The sequence below is a fragment of the Pyrus communis genome, chromosome 12 (genome assembly GCF_963583255.1).
Source record: "Pyrus communis chromosome 12, drPyrComm1.1, whole genome shotgun sequence".
Classification (NCBI taxonomy): Eukaryota; Viridiplantae; Streptophyta; class Magnoliopsida; order Rosales; family Rosaceae; genus Pyrus; species Pyrus communis.
In genome coordinates, this window is record NC_084814.1 from 8252304 (window position 1) to 8274404 (window position 22101).

At 37.3% G+C, this 22101-nt stretch overlaps 1 protein-coding gene across 1 annotated transcript; it reads left to right on the forward strand.

Moving 5' to 3' along the window:
* Positions 1–1886: 1886 nt before the first annotated feature.
* LOC137711640 (MYB-like transcription factor ODO1) lies at positions 1887–3456 on the forward strand. The gene is made up of 2 exons (XM_068450894.1): positions 1887–2152; positions 2814–3456. The coding sequence occupies exons 1-2, from the start codon at positions 1890–1892 to the stop codon at positions 3454–3456; spliced, it is 906 nt and encodes a 301-aa protein (XP_068306995.1). The 5' UTR covers positions 1887–1889.
* Positions 3457–22101: the final 18645 nt, after the last annotated feature.

A 22101-nucleotide genomic window follows, 5' to 3' on the forward strand; every position in this document is an offset into this window, starting at 1 on the left:
ACTATTTCTTGCGAGTTGTGAGATGTTTTACTAAGATCTGCACGCATATATGGACGGGCTTGTTAATGGATGACACATGCATGCATGCATGCATGCATGCTTACTTATCAACGACATTAGCTAGGTTTAGAAATTGGATGATTATAACAAGCGGTGACGAGGACTTCCAATGCTTCAAGTGCATGCAGTTTATGGATTGAAATATATAGATAATATATAAACTAGTAAAAAATTGTAAAATGGAGGAAAACTAATGGAAAAATGTTTGAAAACTTTGAGTTTTAACGATAAAGACAAAATAAAGGGTAAAATGAATAATACTAGGATTGATTTGTTAGGGTAAAAATATGATTTTTTGTTAACGTGAATAGTATCGGGAACTTTTCGTTAAAGTTCCCTAATAATGGTAAGTAGCTTAAATGTACATCGGCGTTGATAGTATGTCTAGTTTAGACCACGGTGAGAAGTGTGATATGGCAAAGGAGTACCGATCTCACATGGTTGATCTTATGTGTACGTACAAAGAAAAAGTCAAATGCATCATTGACAATATAGTTGTTGATGGTTTTCTTAATTAGTTACTTCACCAAAAAATATTCTACATATACACATATATACAACTATGCTATACTAATTAACTGAATTTGTGGATAAAATATTGACGATCATAAATATCACATATCAACTATAAGTTTGCAATACTAATTAATGACTGATTAAACCGACGACATATCAACAGTATATTTATTTTTTAAAGAATGCAGTTAACTGCAACATAGAAAATTTGCATAGATACACATATATATTTATAGAATAATTTTGTATATACGTGTATACAATCGTGTGTGTATATATATACACCCACTATATTAATTCATGCACATATACAAATTTTTACAGTTTTTCTTTAATTTAAACTTTTGGGGCTTTCAAGAGGGACAAATCGTTGCTCCATATCATAGTCTACTAAGTGATATTCAACCCAAATTCAAGGAAATTCTAGAGATTTCCATGCCAGGTGCTGCAATTCTGTAATTGGGCAGTTCAATGAACATGCACATATATAGAAACGGCTAGGGCCTCATTATGGGTTGTTGAACTTGAGCCACTTGCCAAAGTCACGAAACAACTTGAAGAAGAGATGACACAACACAATATACACATACATTTAATTAGGTGAATAAACATGATTTCGTCGACATAATGAAACCCATCTGAGTGCTTAATTTCCCTTAATCAACAAAATCAGAAATTAAAACAAACTTAAATATTCATCTACTTATCAAGCGCTTCATGTTGTTAATGTAAAGCAATATTAATTAGGCTTAAAACTTAAAAGAGCAACACCGGATCATACTCCATCAAGATAAGGACACGTAAACGTGGTGATGACGAAATGGGTGATGGAATGGTTGAGTAAGAGTGCAATCAAAGCGCAGTGGGTTTGTGTAGGAAAATAGGAAGAAAATATTTGGATGCTTATTACATGTAAGCTAATCTCTCTCTCTCCCCCCCCCCCCCCTCTCTCTCTCTCTCCCTCTCTCTCTCTCTCTCTGTGCCTTTAGGTCACCAATCTTTCACCATCACCCATTTTCTGAAGCTAGACACACCTTAACACAATGTAGTTCCGACATCCCTTTCACAACCCAATGGTGGACCCTAAAATCTCTCTCTCTCTCTCTCTCTAGAATATTATAATTTGTGTATGTGCGAATTTGATAAATTAGTTTTATTGGACATGACATGAGGCCGGCAAAGGTGAGGACTAAGGACTTTATATAAAGGTAGGGGTAGACCTTTTGGGTCTTCAAGGTTTTTACTGGTAGCGTTGGTGAGCCTAATTGAGTACTTTGTTGGTGCTTCCTAGCTAGTCAAAGTACTTTGTTGGTATGGGAAGGCAACCGTGTTGTGACAAACTTGGGGTAAAGAAAGGGCCATGGACTGCTGAGGAGGACAAGAAGCTCATCAGCTTTATTCTCACCAATGGCCAGTGTTGCTGGAGAGCTGTGCCTAAACTCGCTGGCCTTCGCCGGTGTGGTAAGAGTTGCAGGCTCCGTTGGACGAACTATCTCCGCCCCGACTTGAAGAGAGGCCTCCTCACTGAAGCTGAAGAACAGTTGGTTATTGATCTCCACGCTCGTCTTGGAAATAGGTCACCCTCTAATATTCAAGTTTCTATGTGCATGATTCATGTACATGTACATGTCAATCATGCAGCATTAGATTTGTGTTTGGGAGCATGAATCCGTACATGTGTTAATTGTTTTATTAATTAAGAATGGTGTTTGGTGGTGAAAAAGGTTGTTTCACCTTTCATCTTAATTTTATTATATATACTATAAAAGACATCATTTCTTCTTTTTCTTCTTTCTTGAGTTACAAGCTTGGTTTCAAACTTTCTTTTCTCCATAAAGCTGAAAATGTTGATGCTGTGGATTAATGCGTTCCACAAAACAAAAACTTAAGATTGACACGTTAAAGAAAATGACCTTCAATTTCTTGGTTTAGAAGGTGTTTTTTTTACGTATATCATATTTACTACCCATATTATTGATCACGCTCTCATAAAATGGAGATGTATGCATTAATTTAACTTCTTCATATCATATTGTATGCATAAGGCTCAAGAGTAAGATACCCCTCAACATTTGCTTGCTTATAGGTTTAAGTTTAAGCTAGTGCTATTACATGCATCCTACATTTAATTAGTTGATAACTTATGAGAAGCATTAAGCTTATGATCATTATTACAAGTTTTACTAATTAATATATATATATATATATGGTTTTCTCTGCTTGTTTTGGACATATAGGTGGTCCAAGATTGCAGGCAGATTACCAGGGAGAACAGATAATGAGATCAAGAATCATTGGAACACCCATATCAAGAAAAAGCTTCTTAGGATGGGAATTGATCCTGTCACGCATGAACCCCTCCACAAAGAAGAAGAGTTGCCGTCCAATATTAAGGAAAATAACTCATCATCATCTTCCCATGATCATAGTGATCATGAGAATAATTTGCCAGCTAATAAGTCTATAAATGGTCTCCACAATTCACAAGAAAATGATCAAATTATGGTGAATTCATCAGGATCGGAGGACATAAACTCATCCACTGAAAACTCCTCAACAGGCGCTGAATCAGTGTTGTTAGACAGCATTTGCAACGACAAATTGTTAATGAACACCCTATGGATGGATGAAACACCTCTGATTGATGCATTGTGGAACGACAACAATCAAGTAGAACTTGATCAAGGAGGGATCAATTACAATATCACTGAGAATAATGGAATGGGCTTCCAATCTAATTGGGATAACAATTGGACATGGCTTTTGGACTGCCAAGACTTTGGTATTCATGATTTTGGTATGGATTGCTTCAGTAATGTGGAAGTAAATGGTATCAACACATTAGAGGTGGGAGAAAAATTAAGCACAACTATCAACTAATCAAATACAAAGCATGCAGTTAATCTTTATTAATAATGTACTAGTGAGGAGAGAGTAGTAGTCAAAATTCAAATGTGCTTACATGTTACAAAGTACCATGTCTGCTGCCTTACTTTTTATTAAGTTCTTGGTGTTGAATTTTATCTGTTACTGTTCTTGGAAGGTCGACGATTAGACCTGCTTCTTAAGAGGTTTCCTCACCAACCAAAGAAACAGCTAGCGATACCAAATTGCCTAATAAAATGTACAGGTGGTAATATTCGTAAAAGTGTATGTTAGGGAGTTGAATAATATTGTAAAAGTATTCATAGTACTGCTGGGTTTTGCTAAGATGAAGCATCTGTGCATCAATTATGTACTTAAATATTTATGCTGAAATTAAATAAAACAAAAGGTTAATTTATTTTATTCAATTTTATTTGTTTATAGATTAGAGATTTTTTTTATCTAAATAAAATAAAAGATTAGGTGGAATTAATAAGTGTGAGTTCATATTTGTTATGTACTACATTCATATATGAGAAATGAATTATAAATGTGCACATGAACCATGCTTTGAGATAAATCATGCACGATCCCCAAAAGTAATACATATTTAAAAAAAAAATAAAAAATAAAAATAAAAACGATAAAAATAAAAATGAAAAACACCATTCATCGGATCCCCAGATTAATATGTTAATTAGCCTTTGCATAGACATGCATTGATCCGGATCCTTGATCTGTACTGCATCATGAATTTTCTTTTCTTTGTTTAGGTGCTTTTTAAAACTAAACTGAAGCTGTTTACGTAGCATGGACCCACTACCATTTCCGAGTTTAAAGTTTATAGCTGAAATCCAATTACCCACTTCCGAAGAGGTAGGGATAGCAATTCAACCTGTTAATTATGATAATTGTGGGTAACCATTTTAATGGGACGAATTTGGGATTAGAATTCGGATATTTTTCGAATATGGAGAAAAATCGTGAATATTATTTGGTTACGAATTTTGATATGGTTATAAGAGTTCCCGATCAATAACCATCCCCAAATCTACCCCTATGAATATATAATGTGATATACTATAGGATAAACTAGTTTGTCATCCCTTATTTCTCTTTCTCATTAATTGAAACCTTATTCCTTTGTCATTTTTTATTAAGGTCTCTTGACTTTTCTTCCTATCATTTTTTGAATGTTAAATTATTTATAATGTTATATGCCCAATTTATTGAACAATATAAAAGACAAAGAGAGGGGGTGCGGCAACAATAGAGAGAAAGAGAGATGTGTAATTGTGAGGTGTATGTTAGACCACATCATTGTGCCGTTATTTATAGTAGTACGGAAGCTAAATTCCTTACCCCAATAGGATTGCAACTCTAGTCTAAGAGATATGGTAGAATGCTATAAGGATATCATAGATATAATAGGATTTACACAATCACATTCTCAATCTAATATGCCTGCAACATTCCATCTTGAGTGTGTAAATACTCAAACAAAACATCACATCAGGTCTTTAGCGGATGAAGTAGATCAGTTGATGAAGTTGTCGGCACCACAGATGAATGTTGTCGTTGCAAATTTCCTCCATCTCTTACTTTGACGGAAATGCACTTGCAAAACAATCAACACATTTGATCACAGACCTAAGCCTCACATGCTCACGAGGTCTAGAGGGAGGGGTTAGGCCAATGGATCTTTGATGCCTTAGTTCGTTTCTCTAAAAAGAGTATGTGTTTAGGCCTTTTAGGGGTAGCAAAAGTTTACTGAAATTTGGTAGAATTGGATATATATATATATATATATATGTATGTATGTATGTATGTATATATGTATATGTATATGTATATATGTATATATGTATATATAGGGAATTGTTATTAATACTCCAAAAATCTCATTCTACACTCCAAACTTTTTATATTAGGAAAGAAAACTACACTTGTGAGGAGTGTAGAATGAGATTTTTGGAGTGTCAATAACTATATATATATATATATATATATATATATATATATATGTAGTGGGGAGAGGTTGACCATGGTGTAGGGTTTTTACCCTAGACATGGTGGCATCCTATTGGCCAAGGTGTATGGAGAGAATATTTTCAAGATATTAAATAGGAAATAATATCTTGAGATAATGGTGTGAATATCCCTAATTGATTTAAAAAGGGATTACTTACTTGAATGAAGTCAGTCTTCAATTGGAATGTATTAAAGATATGATTTCAGTAATTAATCCTTATTTTAATGCTTTGACTTTTCCTTGCCAAAGGAAAGTGAGTTGTGGGCAGTCGTATTCAACTGCATAGACCTTTAGGGGTGATAAGCTGCGCATGGGAGTATCTGGGGAGCTTGCCCATTTAATGAAGGCAATCTTGTCTTTCTTAAGCAAAAGTCCACATGTCACCTCTAGAATTTTTGAGATTATTTTAGGCTCCACAAGTGCTAATCTCATATTAACAAAAGTATGCATTGCTAGTAAAACTCACAAAATCTTGCTATGGTAAAACCTAAAGTAAGTGCAAAACGCATGGGCTAAGGAGAAAAGTGAGAAGTATACATAATGTTAAAAACAAACGTCATATGGGACGAAAGTAGCAAACCTCAAAAGACTATGATCAGCCCAGGATGTGTGCCTCATCAAAATCTCGTTAAGGTAGCAAAAACCCAATGTGAAAAATGCTTCTGATCATAGGGAAAAAGAGTATATTAAGATCAAGTGAGTATGATTCTGGATACTCCCCCTGAGTTTGACATAACTTCTAAATAAGAGAAAGGACAAGCTATTCAGGTCAGAAAGTTTACTCATATCAATTTCTTGGATGAGCTTCTAAAAAGTAGATTTGGGCAATGACTTTGTGAAGAGATCGACCAGGTTGTCCTAGGAACGGATTTGCTTGACTTCCTAAATCTCATTCATACTCTGGCCAGAGATTCTAAATCATATCATAGAGTATTCTCCCTCAAACAGTTTGAAGGTTAAAGATCCTTTGTTACGCATTCACTTGCCTCTATGGCTAAGTGGCTTAACCCCAACTATGTCGTGGACACCCTCTGATGGAGTGACTTTGACATAGTCAAAGATCAAGGATCTAACCACAACGATGGCACATATTGATAGGAGCATGTTTAGGCGACTTAGTTAGCTTGTTTTCGTACATTTATGTTGTTAGTTCATAGTTATTTTAGTAGTTTAAGCTATTTTCGTGTGTTTTTAGGTTCATATGGCTAAGGAAGCAAAAATGTGCATTTTGGAGCATTTTGGAGCAAAATTGGGCTTGGAATGGATAGCATATGCTTGGAGCAAAAGGAATGGACGAAATTGAAGACTTAAAGGTGTTGGGATTCCTAATCAAAGAAGGATTCTTAATCAAAAGAGGATTCCTAATCACAAGAGGATTCCTAATCACAAGAGGATTCCTAATCAAATGAGGAATCCTAGTCAAAGAAGGTTTCCTACTTGAAGTAGGAAAGTTAAGCCAAGGTTTCCTATTTTGGTTTAATCTTTCCTAATCCTTAAGGACTCCATATTTCAGGAATATCAAAGGATTCTACCTATTCTAGGTCACAAAACTTGCAACCTTAAGCCATGCCGTGTGTCCCCTTATGTTTCCCTTCCTTGTCGTGCAAGGAAGGGCCTTGTTCCCTATTTTAACTACTTAAACACCTTCCTTTTTCATACCAATCTCAGCCATAACTGATGCGGGATTTATACGCGCACAAATTAAACCCTCTTTTTGACAATTGTAGTATAAGTATAAGTAGGGATCATTCTGGACCGGGGATTAGGAGGGATTGTTAATCACTTGGATTTGACTCAAAAACGTAAAAACGTAATAATAAACACTAAACTAGACTCAAAGAATATAAAACTAAACTTTAAAACACTAAGACAAACCAAAGACTCAAAATGCTTTTAAAAACACAAACTAAAATGATTTCTAACTAAATTGACATTAAAGTAAAGGGGGATTTAAGTTTATACGAAATTAAATTAAATGAACAAATTAAAACAGAATGTAAATATGAAATTGATGAAATAGAATGGATGAATGCTAGCTAAGGGGGTCATCTCCACATATGTTACACTTGCATAATAAAAAGATTTCCAATTACATTTCAATAAATTATGAAACTCATCACCCCGGGTTAATTAGGTCCGCTTAAATTAACCGTCAAGTTTTCCTTAAGTTAATGAATTGGATGGGTTAGCGCAACGCAATTCACAACATTCTCCAAAAGTCCTTTACGTGAACAGCACAATAAAGATACAATCAAAGATCATTAAGCATTATGAAAACTATAAGTGTTGACGAGGCATTCGTTACTATGATGAGCATGAAACTCGTGCCAAGAATTCATTTAACGCGATTGTTTATAAGCAACCTCCACTACTTGTGAATATAAGTTCATAACGATTAGGTGAAAATCACTTATATTCTAGCGTCATATTCATGCATGAAAATTAAGCGCGCATTCTTAATAAACATACATAAATAAGTTATCAATCAAACGGTTAAACAAATTGAATCAACAACTTATGAAATGCAATTAGAAGTAATCAAATCAAAATGCAAGCATAAACATATATTTCGAATCACCCCCTAGCTAAAGGGGGTTTAGTTTATTATAACTTTGAAATCAAAGAAATACCTAAACATTCCAACAACTCAAACTTGAATTGTATGAACGTTTAGGCACTCTTCTCTTCCATTCCTCATACGTACAAACAAAGAGAATTGAATTTAAACATTGAAATCAAAGAAACACCTAAACATTCCAACAACTCAAACTTGAATTGTATGAACGTTTAGGCACTCTTCTCTTCCTCGTTGTAGCACAAGGTCTAAGGATAGTTTGATGGTGTGAATGGTTTGGGGAGTGGTGTTTGGATTAATAGGGAAATGGAAAAATGGTGTTTGGATTACAAGGGAAATTGAAAAATGGTGTGTTGTGTATGAAATGAGATGTCCATGAATGAATGAATGCAAGGGTATTTATAGGAGTAGTGGAGGGAACATATGGCTATGTCATTTGTAGGTGAAGTAGGTGGATGTTGTAGGTGAAGTAGGTGGATGTTGTAGGTGAAGTGGGTGGATGTTGTAGGTGAAGTGGATGTTGTAGGTGAAGTAGGTGGATGTTGTAGGTGAAGTGGGTGGATGTTGTAGGTGAAGTGGATGTTGTAGGTGAAGTAGGTGGATGTTATGTTAAGTGATAAGTGATAAGTGATATGATATGTGGTTATGATATGATAAGTGGTTAAGTGGTGATGATAAGTGATAAGTGATTAAGTGATATGATATGTGGTGATGATAAGTGATAAGTGCATGTGGGTTAACTAATGAAGGAAATGCATGTGCAATGACAATGTGTTAGAATGGATGTGTGTTATGCATGGCATGATTGGGATTAGAAAAGGTTTAAATGTCCTAAAACTAAAGAGAACAAGGTTCCAACACTTTGGCTCCAATTAGGTCTTCAATTTCGTCCAACACTTTGGCTTCAAGCATAAGCTATCCGTCCTTAGCCCAAAAGTGCTCCAAAAGTCTCCAAAATGCATCTTTTTGCTCCTTTAGCCCTTTGGACCTACAAACACACGAAAATAGCTTAAAGTACTAAAATAACTAAAGAAACATAACGTAAATGTACGAGAACAAGCCATTTAAGTCGCATAAATATGCTCCTATCAAATACCCCCACACTTAGCTTTTGCTAGTCCTCGAGCAAAACAGAAAAACAAAACAAAAAGAACAAAACACAACCTACACCTTCCAACAATCGTATCAGGGACTTCCAATGCACATGTGATGCGGGATTTATACGCGCACAAATTAAACCCTCTTTTTTACAATTGTAGTATAAGTATAAGTAGGGATCGTTCTGGACCGGGGATTAGGAGGGATTGTTAATCACTTGGATTTGACTCAAAAACGTAAAAACGTAATAATAAACACTAAACTAGACTCAAAGAATGTAAAACTAAACTTTAAAACACTAAGACAAACCAAAGACTCAAAATGCTTTTAAAAACACAAACTAAAATGATTTCTAACTAAATTGACATTAAAGTAAAGGGGGATTTAAGTTTATACGAAAATTGAAATAACGAAACAAGTTAAATAAACTAGACAGAATAAAAAATATGTAAATATGAATATGATGAAAGTATGGATGAATGGATGCTAGCCAAGGGGTTCATCTCCACACATGTTACACTTGCATAATAAAATGATTTCCAATTGCGTTTCAATAAATCATTAATTCTCAACACTCCAAGTTAATTAGATCCGCTTAAATTAACCTTCAAATCTTCCTAACGTTATTGAATTGGATGATTGCATACGACAACCCAAAACATTCCCCACAAGTCCCCTACATGATTGCATAATAGAGATACAAGCAAGAATCATTACGCTCTATGAAGATTATAAGTTTTGACGAGGCATTCGTTACTATGGAATACGCATGAAACTTATGCCAAGAATTCGTTTAACGCGATTGTTTATAAGCAACCTCCACTACTTGTGAATATAAGTTCGTAACTATTAGGTGAAACTCACTTGTATTCTAGTGTCATATTCATGCATGAAAATTAAGTGTGCACTCTCAATAAACATACATAAATAAGTTATCAATCAAACGGTTAAACAAATTGAATCCACAACTTATGAAACGCAATTAGAAGTAATCAAATCAAAATGCAAACATAAACATATATTTCGAATCACCCCCTAGCTAAGGGGGGGTTTAGTTCCTCATACAAAACAAAGAGAATTAAAATTAAACATTGAAATCAAAGAAACACCTAAACATTCCAACAACTCAAACTTGAATTGTATGAACGTTTAGGCCCTCTTCTCTTCCTCTTTATTGTAGCATAAGGTCTAACGATAGTTGGTTTGGGGGAATGGAAGTGTGGAATGGAGTGAGGAGTGATGGAAAAGTGGAAGGGGAATGGAAAAATGGTGTTTGGATTATAAGGGGAGAGATGGGAAGCTCACGGCTAGGGAAGGGAGAATGTGTTTGTAATGTGTTGTGTATGAAATGAGATGTTCATGAATGAATGAATGCAAGGGTATTTATAGGAGTAGTGGAGGGAACATATGGCTATGTCATTTGTAGGTGAAGTAGGTGGATGTTGTAGGTGAAGTAGGTGGATGTTGTAGGTGAAGTGGATGTTGTAGGTGAAGTGGGTGGATGTTGTAGGTGAAGTGGGTGGATGTTGTAGGTGAAGTAGGTGGATGTTGTAGGTGAAGTGGATGTTGTAGGTGAAGTAGGTGGATGTTATGTTAAGTGATAAGTGATAAGTGATATGATATGTGGTTATGATATGATAAGTGGTTAAGTGGTGATGATAAGTGATAAGTGATTAAGTGATATGATATGTGGTGATGATAAGTGATAAGTGCATGTGGGTTAACTAATGAAGGAAATGCATGTTCAATGACAATGTGTTAGAATGGATGTGTGTTATGCATGGCATGATTGGGATTAGGAAAGGTTTAAATGTCCTAAAACTAAAGAGAACAAGGTTCCAACACTTTGGCTCCAATTAGGTCTTCAATTTCGTCCGACACTTTGGCTTCAAGCATAAGCTATCCGTCCTTAGCCCAAAAGTGCTCCAAAAGTCTCCAAAATGCATCTTTTTGCTCCTTTAGCCCTTTGGACCTACAAACACACGAAAATAGCTTAAAGTACTAAAATAACTAAAGAAACATAACGTAAATGTACGAGAACAAGCTATTTAAGTCGCATGAATATGCTCCTATCAAATACCCCCACACTTATCTTTTGCTAGTCCTCGAGCAAAACAAAACAAAAGAACACGAAACTAGACAAAACGAACAAAACACAACCTACACCTTCCAACAATCGTCTCACGGATTTCCAATGCACAAGACAAGTTAAAAATCATTATTCCCACAGATTTTAGCCATCTTGACACTTAAGTACATTCTTAATCATAGTCACCACATACTAATTCACAATTAAGCATTTAAAACTATATTTTGAATGTAGTAACATGCCTTAGAGAATTTGCTCAATTCCTTACAAGATATGCTCTCGTTTTTCACACAGATTTTCTGACTACACACCCTAAACTAGTTATATGTGAGAAGATTGATGTAATCATAAAAACGAACACTCACATATATGTATTTCAAAGGAAGCAATTTCTGGAGTTAATAAGCATGTTTAGATATGATCTCATGAATGGAATGCTACTACTTAGACGCGAGAACCAGTGATACCATATGCTCATACCAAGTTCAAACTCCACAAATTGAAATACACAACACTGAAGATAGAAGTCAAGGGTTGTAACGGGGCTTGGGGTATGTGGATAACAAAGAAGGGATATGGAAAACAAAGGTTTTTAAAGAAATAGTGAGCAAAGCATTTGAATCAACTTAGAATTCACTTTTGAATGAAAACTCAACTTTTGAACAAAAAGGGAGAATTTAGACAATTTACGCCCAGAATTGGTGTTTTGGAACCTTTCTTCAATCACTTATTCTTTCATTTTTTTTTTTTTTTTTTTTTTTTTTTTCAAGCTCTTTTTTTTTTTTCTTTTTTTTCTTTCTTTTCTCTTTTTTTTTTTTCTTTTCTTTTGAATCTCAAAACATCAACACTTAAACATTCTCTCCCCCACACTTATTTTCTTTCATAATGTAACTCAAAAGGAATTCAATTAAGTCATGCTCACTATCTTTTAAGAACAAGGGTGGGGATTGTCCTAAACTAGGCTAGGTGAGGAAAATGTGGGTAAACAAAGAATAAAGGCTAAACAAGGCTCAACGGGGTTAAAACTTACAACATATATGAAGTATGGGAAGTAAGGCTATTTGGCTATGGTGGTGGTCACTACACAACTTCTTCTTGAATATGTGTTATGCAAATCAATAACATGCTTTGAATGAAATGGGCATGAGTTCTAGCATTTAGTTCTATCATGATACAATTGCATTCTAAGTAGCAACCAAGCAAGGAATAATGAGATCATGCAACAACTTTAGAAAATAAAGAATCACAAAAAATAACTCTCCAAAGAAAGTAATGGCTCGAGTCTCACAGGGATGTAGCGTTTGTTTGAGTTTCTTCCTTCAAGCATGTTACAAAAACGAATTTTTTTCTTTTATGATTGCATGTGAAGTCATACATTATAACCATAACCAAGCATATACCAAGAGTAAATCAAACTTTTCTCTATGTTTATAACTCTTTCTAACCGTCATGCAATTATAAACCAAATCCTTATCGTTGTGTTGGAAGGTACCCTAAGACACAAACACACACACAAAAACAACTTTAAAACAACTCTTTTTGGGTTTTTCAAAACAATTTTTCAAATTTTTATGGGATTTTCGAATTATAAAACAAAACACACTAAAACACTCTAAAACAACTTAAAAACACCTTAAAATAGCAAGGAACAACATTAGAAGTTATGGTGGATAAAACCCTACGAATTTGCATCAAAACACTTTAGTTACCCCCCCCACACTTAAATCAAACATTGTCCTCAATGTTTTAAGCATAGATTCACACAAAACATAAGTAAACACACAAAAAGCAACTAAACATATTAAACATGGCATAATGTAATTAACAAAGAGAAGAGTTTAGGGACGCAAATCTGGTTATGGAGTGTAAATTCCCTCTTCTCCTTGGTGATTGCATTGAGGCTTTGATCTTTGTGATTCCACAGGCTTACTCTTGAACTGGTTTCTGCCCATCGTTGATTTTCCTTTGTGCTACTTCTTGAACTGGGCAGCAGGATGGTTCTTTTGGTTTCCCCCGAAGGTCTGAGCTTCCTCCTGTTATCTGTTTCTTTGTTCAATCTTTGCAGGAGTGGTCCCTTCTCTGGAAGTGTAACAACCGTTGAAGATGACTACTCGAGAGCAACGCTAGGTAAGCAATCAGGAATAAATTCCAGGCAGTTGGCTCCAGATCAGTAGACTGACTCCAAGTGCCGGGTGATTGCTTCTTTTACTTTGCCATGCAAGTAAGAACAAGGACAAAGAAAAAGACAGGGAAAGAGCATGATATGAGATATTTTTGCTTTTGACCTTGATGATATGAGATACCTTTGCTTTGAAGAAGCGGTGAATGAATCAGCACATGCTTCAATCCGCCGTTTCCTCCTGGGTCATATGTACTCCAGGCATCTGGTATCATCTTTGGGGAAGAAGAATGAATTGAGTATTTCGAAAGGCTTTGCTGGGAGTGCGCCCTCAGAGGTGAGGGAGAGTTGGGCATTTTCTTCAGGTTTGCCCTGCCATAAAAGACGAAGGTCGACATATATAGAGATAATATTAAGTGGTGGTACTTTTTACCCTTGTCGACAAACGTTTTGATCCCGCAAATCCGGTTCTTTGAAATAGTGGCGCCTCTTCGATCTTTGAATACGCCTCTTCGATTTCTGAGCAGGCGCCCCTTCGATTTCTGAACGACGCCCCTTCGCTTTCTGAACGACACGTGGTAGTGCAGATGCGGCTCCTTTTGACAAAGCTGCACGCGTCTTCTGAAAAGCAGAGAAAGCGTCGCCGAACTTTGCGCTTGTCGGCTAAAGATGTGTAGATGCGATGATGGCCTCCACGTGTTTTCAGCTTTGTCAGAAATCTTTTGACAAAGTTGAACGCGTTTTCTGAAAAGCCGAGGGAGCGTCGCCTAAATTACGCCGGAAAATCCGGCTCTTTGAATCGGTGGACGCGTCGTCTTGGCTTTTTATAGAGCTATCAATCACGCCAACACACACACTCAGAAGATTTCCCATTCCTGAAACTCGACTCCGGCCCTTTGTGAAATTTTAACTCCATCCACCCCTTCTCTTTGAACACTTTTGAAAAAAAATGGCAAACTCATCGAACCTTAGCTTAGATTTGAGTCTCAGCAGCGATCCGGTTGCGCCCCGTCAAGGTAATGTATGGCGCCCTTCTTTTTTATCTTCTAACGGTCCTCTTTCAGGTGAAGACTCTGTGATGCAGGACGCCACAACAGCTACAATAGTAGCTAAAAACCTCCTCACTCCAAAAGATAGTAGGCTGCTGTCAGGACGGTCCGATGAGTTGGCCGTTCAAGAGTCCCTCGCACTTAGTGTTCAGTGTGCGAGTTCTGTGTCCAACATGGGCCAACGCCTGCTTGCTCGGTCCCGCCAAGTGGAATCGTTGATGGCAGAGGTGGAAAGACTTAAGCAAGAGATCCAGCAGCTTAAGTACGAGAATAGAAGTTTGCATGTGCTTGCAAATAACTATTCGTCGGGGATGAAGAGGAAGCTTGATGAGCTGCAAGAATCTGAGGGTCGAATTCACAGTGACCGTCAAAGGCTTGCGTCTTATCTCCAGAGGCACCTTTTTCCTGGGTCATCCAGCGCTTGGCCAAGTATTGAGGCCTGGAATGCTCTAGCTCCGATGCCTCCCGCTCCGATGGCTTCCGCTCCGATGCCTCCCGCTTCTATGCCTCCCGCTTCTATGCCTTCCGCTTCTGCGCCTCGTAGTGGGGCTTCACGCAAACAACCTTTGTGAAGCTCCACCTTTCTCCATGTTTAGTATCTTTCTTTTTTTTTTTTTCTTTAACATAAATAAAATCAAACGGCATGGAATTGGTCCTTGAATGGAAGGTGATACTTGAAGTGAACCGGCATTGGTTTGAATTCTAATGTAGGTGCCTGATTCATAAAAAACAACAAGTTAGTATAAAATGTAATGGAATTTGAAAAAAATGACTTACTTGTTTTGTCTGACAAGAACTCAATGACAAACACCACTCCTTTGAAAGTTTCAGGGATATTGGACTTGGCCAGATTGCATGTGATGGTTATGACTTGTCCAATGTCATCAAATTCAACTTCTTTGGGCATTGTTGTCTCAAGTATATCCCCTTTGATGAATTCATGAAATTCCCTACTTTGCACCTTTGGAAGGTCTTCCAAGATGTCTTTTTCACTTTCTTCTTCCTTGGAATTCATGAACCTGCAAGGAATAGGGATATTAGGTGGAATGGGGTTAGAACTAATTGGAACAACCTTACTTGAATTAGATGGCGTAGGAGCAATAAGTGCTCCCCGGCAACGGCGCCAAAATTTGATGCGGGATTTATACGCGCACAAATTAAACCCTCTTTTTGACAATTGTAGTATAAGTATAAGTAGGGATCGTTCTGGACCGGGGATTAGGAGGGATTGTTAATCACTTGGATTTGACTCAAAAACGTAAAAACGTAATAATAAACACTAAACTAGACTCAAAGAATGTAAAACTAAACTTTAAAACACTAAGACAAACCAAAGACTCAAAATGCTTTTAAAAACACAAACTAAAATGATTTCTAACTAAATTGACATTAAAGTAAAGGGGGATTTAAGTTTATACGAAAATTGAAATAACGAAACAAGTTAAATAAACTAGACAGAATAAAAAATATGTAAATATGAATATGATGAAAGTATGGATGAATGGATGCTAGCCAAGGGGTTCATCTCCACACATGTTACACTTGCATAATAAAATGATTTCCAATTGCGTTTCAATAAATCATTAATTCTCAACACTCCAAGTTAATTAGATCCGCTTAAATTAACCTTCAAATCTTCCTAACGTTATTGAATTGGATGATTGCATACGACAACCCAAAACATTCCCCACAAGTCCCCTACATGATTGCATAATAGAGATACAAGCAAGAATCATTACGCTCTATGAAGATTATAAGTTTTGACGAGGCATTCGTTACTATGGAATACGCATGAAACTTATGCCAAGAATTCGTTTAACGCGATTGTTTATAAGCAACCTCCACTACTTGTGAATATAAGTTCGTAACTATTAGGTGAAACTCACTTGTATTCTAGTGTCATATTCATGCATGAAAATTAAGTGTGCACTCTCAATAAACATACATAAATAAGTTATCAATCAAACGGTTAAACAAATTGAATCCACAACTTATGAAACGCAATTAGAAGTAATCAAATCAAAATGCAAACATAAACATATATTTCGAATCACCCCCTAGCTAAGGGGGGGTTTAGTTCCTCATACAAAACAAAGAGAATTAAAATTAAACATTGAAATCAAAGAAACACCTAAACATTCCAACAACTCAAACTTGAATTGTATGAACGTTTAGGCCCTCTTCTCTTCCTCTTTATTGTAGCATAAGGTCTAACGATAGTTGGTTTGGGGGAATGGAAGTGTGGAATGGAGTGAGGAGTGATGGAAAAGTGGAAGGGGAATGGAAAAATGGTGTTTGGATTATAAGGGGAGAGATGGGAAGCTCACGGCTAGGGAAGGGAGAATGTGTTTGTAATGTGTTGTGTATGAAATGAGATGTTCATGAATGAATGAATGCAAGGGTATTTATAGGAGTAGTGGAGGGAACATATGGCTATGTCATTTGTAGGTGAAGTAGGTGGATGTTGTAGGTGAAGTAGGTGGATGTTGTAGGTGAAGTGGATGTTGTAGGTGAAGTGGGTGGATGTTGTAGGTGAAGTGGGTGGATGTTGTAGGTGAAGTAGGTGGATGTTGTAGGTGAAGTGGATGTTGTAGGTGAAGTAGGTGGATGTTATGTTAAGTGATAAGTGATAAGTGATATGATATGTGGTTATGATATGATAAGTGGTTAAGTGGTGATGATAAGTGATAAGTGATTAAGTGATATGATATGTGGTGATGATAAGTGATAAGTGCATGTGGGTTAACTAATGAAGGAAATGCATGTTCAATGACAATGTGTTAGAATGGATGTGTGTTATGCATGGCATGATTGGGATTAGGAAAGGTTTAAATGTCCTAAAACTAAAGAGAACAAGGTTCCAACACTTTGGCTCCAATTAGGTCTTCAATTTCGTCCGACACTTTGGCTTCAAGCATAAGCTATCCGTCCTTAGCCCAAAAGTGCTCCAAAAGTCTCCAAAATGCATCTTTTTGCTCCTTTAGCCCTTTGGACCTACAAACACACGAAAATAGCTTAAAGTACTAAAATAACTAAAGAAACATAACGTAAATGTACGAGAACAAGCTATTTAAGTCGCATGAATATGCTCCTATCAACATGACAAGTTAAAAATCATTATTCTCACAGATTTGAGCCATCTTTACACTTAAGTACATTCTTAATCATAGTCACCACATACTAGTTCACAATTAAGCAATTAAAACACATTTCAAATGTAGTAACATGCCTTTAGAGAATTCCCTCAATTTCTTACTAGATGTACTCTCGTTTTTCACACAGATTTTCTGACTACACACCCTACACTAGGTATATGTGAGAAGATTGATGTAAACATGTAGACGAACACTCACATATGTTATAATAAGGAAAGCATTTTCTGGAGTTAATAAGCATGTTTAGATATGATCTCATGAATGGAATGCTACTACTTAGACGCGAGAACCAGTGACACCATAAGCTCATACCAAGTTCAAACTCCACAATTGAAATACATAACACTCAATATAGAAGTCAAAGGGTAGTAACGGGGCTAGGGTATTGGCTAACAATGAAAGGTGAAGGATAAACAAACATTCTTAAAGCAATAGTGAGCAAAGTATTGAATTAGGCACTTAGAATTCCCTTAAGAACGCAGAAGTCAACTTTGAACACCCAAGGGAAAATCACACAAAACTTAGGGCCATATTCAACTTTTTGGACCCTTTCTTCAACCATCAACGCTCGTGAGTTCATTCTTACTTATTTTCACTCCTTTTTTTTTTTTTTTTTTTCTTTTCTTTTCTTCTTTTTCTTTTGAATCTCAAAACATACATATAAACGTAAGAACAAACTTTTACTCCCCCACACTCATTTTCTTGCATAATGTAACTCAAAAGGAATTCATTTAAGTCATGCTCACTAAACTTTAAGAACAAGGGTATAGGAAAGTCCTACTCTAAGCTAGGTAAGGGGTGATGTGGGTAAACAAGGAATAAAGGCAAAACGAGGCTCAACGGGGTTAAAACTTACAACATATACGAAGTATGGGAAGTAAGGCTATTTGGCTATGGTGGTGGTCACTACACAACTTCTTCTTGAATATGTGTTATGCAAATCAATAACATGCTTTGAATGAAATGGGCATGAGTTCTAGCATTTGGAACTATATGATGAAACGCCTTCTAAGTAGTAACCAAGCAAAGAATAATGAGATCATGCAACGACTTTAGAAAACAAGAAATCACAGATTATACTCTCCAAAGAACGTTATAGGCTCAAGTCTCTCAGGGTTGTAGCGTTTGTTTGAGTTCCTTCCTTCAAGCATGTTACAAAAACGAATTTTTTTCTTTTATGATTGCATGTGAAGTCATACATTATAACCATAACCAAGCATATACCAAGAGTAAATCAAACTTTTCTCTATGTTTATAACTCTTCCTAACCGTCATGCAATTATAAACCAAATCCTTATCATTGTGTTGGAAGGTACCCTAAGACACAAACACACAAAAACGACTCTTAAAACAACTCTTTTTGGGTTTTTCAAAACAATTTTTCAAATTTTTATGGGATTTTCGAATTATAAAACAAAACACACTAAAACACTCTAAAACAACTTAAAAACACCTTAAAACAGCAAGGAACAACATTTGAAGTTATGGGTGATAAAATCCCACGAATTTGCATTAAATATACTTAGTTACCCCCCCCCCCCCCCCAATACTTAAATCAAACATTGTCCTCAATGTTTTAAGCATATGGTTCACACAAAACATAAGTAAACACACAAAAAGCAACTAAACATACTAAACATGGCAGAATGTAATTAACAAAGAGAAGAGTTTAGGGACGCAAATCTGGTTATGGAGTGTAAATTCCCTCTTCTCCTTGGTGATTGCATTGAGGCTTTGATCTTTGTGATTCCACAGGCTTACTCTTGAACTGGTTTCTGCCCATCGTTGATTTTCCTTTGTGCTACTTCTTGAACTGGGCAGCAGGATGGTTGTTTTGGTTTCCCCCGAAGGTCTGAGCTTCCTCCTGTTATCTGTTTCTTTGTTCAATCTTTGCAGGAGTGGTCCCTTTTCTGGAAGTGTATCAACCGTTGAAGATGACTACTCGAGAGCAACGCTAGGTAAGCAATCAGGAATAGATTCCAGGCAGTTGGCTCCAGATCGGAAGACTGACTCCAAGTGCCGGTTGATTGCTTCTTTTACTTTGCCATGCAAGTAAGAACAAGGACAAAGAAAAAGACAGGGAAAGAGCATGATATGAGATACTTTTGCTTTTGACCTTGATGATATGAGATACCTTTGCTTTGAAGAAGCGGTGAATGAATCAGCACATGCTTCAATCCGCCGTTTCCTCCTGGGTCATATGTACTCCAGGCATCTGGTATCATCTTTGGGGAAGAAGAATGAATTGAGTATTTCGAAAGGCTTTGCTGGGAGTGCGCCCTCAGAGGTGAGGGAGAGTTGGGCATTTTCTTCAGGTTTGCCCTGCCATAAAAGACGAAGGTCGACATATATAGAGATAATATCAAGTGGTGGTACTTTTTACCCTTGTCGACAAACGTTTTGATCCCGCAAATCCGGCTCTTTGAAATAGTGGCGCCTCTTCAATCTTTGAATACGCCTCTTCGATTTCTGAGCAGGCGCCCCTTGGATTTCTGAACGACGCCCCTTCGCTTTCTGAACGACACGTGGTAGTGCAGATGCGGCTCCTTTTGACAAAGCTGCACGCGTCTTCTGAAAAGCAGAGAAAGCGTCGCCGAACTTTGCGCTTGTCGGCTAAAGATGTGTAGATGCGATGATGGCCTCCACGTGTTTTCAGCTTTGTCAGAAATCTTTTGACAAAGTTGAACGCGTTTTCTTGAAAAGCCGAGGGAGCGTCGCCTAAATTACGCCGGAAAATCCGGCTCTTTGAATCGGTGGACGCGTCGTCTTGGCTTTTTATAAAGCTATCAATCACCCCCAACACACACACTCTGAAGATTTCCCATTCCTGAAACTCGACTCCGGCCCTTTGTGAAATTTTAACTCCATCCACCCCTTCTCTTTGAACACTTTTGAAAAAAAATGGCAAACTCATCGAACCTTAGCTTAGATTTGAGTCTCAGCAGCGATCCGGTTGCGCCCCGTCAAGGTAATGTATGGCGTCCTTCTTTTTTATCTTCTAACGGTCCTCTTTCAGGTGAAGACTCTGTGATGCAGGACGCCACAATAGCTACAATAGTAGCTAAAAACCTCCTCACTCCAAAAGATAGTAGGCTGCTGTCAGGACGGTCTGATGAGTTGGCCGTTCAAGAGTCCCTCGCACTTAGTGTTCAGTGTGCGAGTTCTGTGTCCAACATGGGCCAACGCCTGCTTGCTCGGTCCCGCCAAGTGGAATCGTTGATGGCCGAGGTGGAAAGACTTAAGCAAGAGATCCAGCAGCTTAAGTACGAGAATAGAAGTTTGCATGTGCTTGCAAATAACTATTCGTCGGGGATGAAGAGGAAGCTTGATGAGCTGCAAGAATCTGAGGGTCGAATTCACAGTGATCGTCAAAGGCTTGCGTCTTATCTCCAGAGGCACTTTTTTCCTGGGTCATCCAGCGCTTGGCCAAGTATTGAGGCCTGGAATGCTCTAGCTCCGATGCCTCCCGCTCCGATGGCTTCCGCTCCGATGCCTCCCGTTTCTATGCCTCCCGCTTCTATGCCTTCCGCTTCTGCGCCTCGTAGTGGGGCTTCACGCAAACAACCTTTGTGAAGCTCCACCTTTCTCCATGTTTAGTATCTTTCTTTCTCTCTTTTTTTTTTTATTTTTTTATTTTTTTATTTTTTTATTAACATAAATAAAATCAAACGGCATGGAATTGGTCCTTGAATGGAAGGTGATACTTGAAGTGAACCGGCAATGGTTTGAATTCTAGTGTAGGTGCCTGATTCTTAAAAAACAGCAAGTTAGTATAAAATGTAAAGGAATTTGAAAAAAACTTACTTGTTTTGTCCGACAAGAACTCAATGACAAACACCACTCCTTTGAAAGTTTCAGGGATATTGGACTTGGCCAGATTGCAAGTGATGGTTATGACTTGTCCAATGTCATCAAATTTAACTTCTTTGGATTTTGTGGTTTCAAGAACGTCCTCTTTGATGAATTCATGACATTCCCTACTTGTCACCTTTGAAAGGGCTTCCAAGATGTCTTTTTCACCTTCTTCTTCCTTGGAAGTCATGAATCTGCAAGGAATAGGGATACTTGTTGGAACGGGGTTAAAAATAATGAAATTTGGAACAACCATACCTGTATTAGATGGCATAGGAGCAATAGGTGCCTCCGGTAAAGGTGTTTCCACCCTTTCCGTGGGTTGGGTGTATTCCTCTTCCTTGTGATTTGATTTTGATGGTTGAGGGTCCGTTCCAACCTCCTTGTCACTTCTCAACATGATAGCATTGGTGTTTTCAAATTCTCCCTTCTGATTTGCAATGGTTGAACTAGGGAGTTCGCCTTGGTCTCGAAACTGTCCTACGAACTCCGCGATCTGCCCAATTTGCTTATCCAAGTGGTCCAACCTTTGTGGTGGCTGCATAGGCGTTGAATAGAACTCCTCATATGGCTGCCAATATCCTTCTTGTTGAGCCTCATTGTCTTGATTTTGTGAGCCCTACACCAAACAAATTAATTCATTAAGCTTTTGATTATAATCTATTGACGAACTTGAGTTTGGTTGGGCATA

Excerpts from the sequence above, each read along its gene's own strand:
- LOC137711640 (XM_068450894.1), top strand. The coding sequence starts at position 1,890 with ATGGGAAGGCAACCGTGTTGTGACAAACTTGGGGTAAAGAAAGGGCCA. Across the intron at positions 2,153-2,813 it reads CACGCTCGTCTTGGAAATAG|GTGGTCCAAGATTGCAGGCA; the intron begins GTCACCCTCTAA and ends TTGGACATATAG.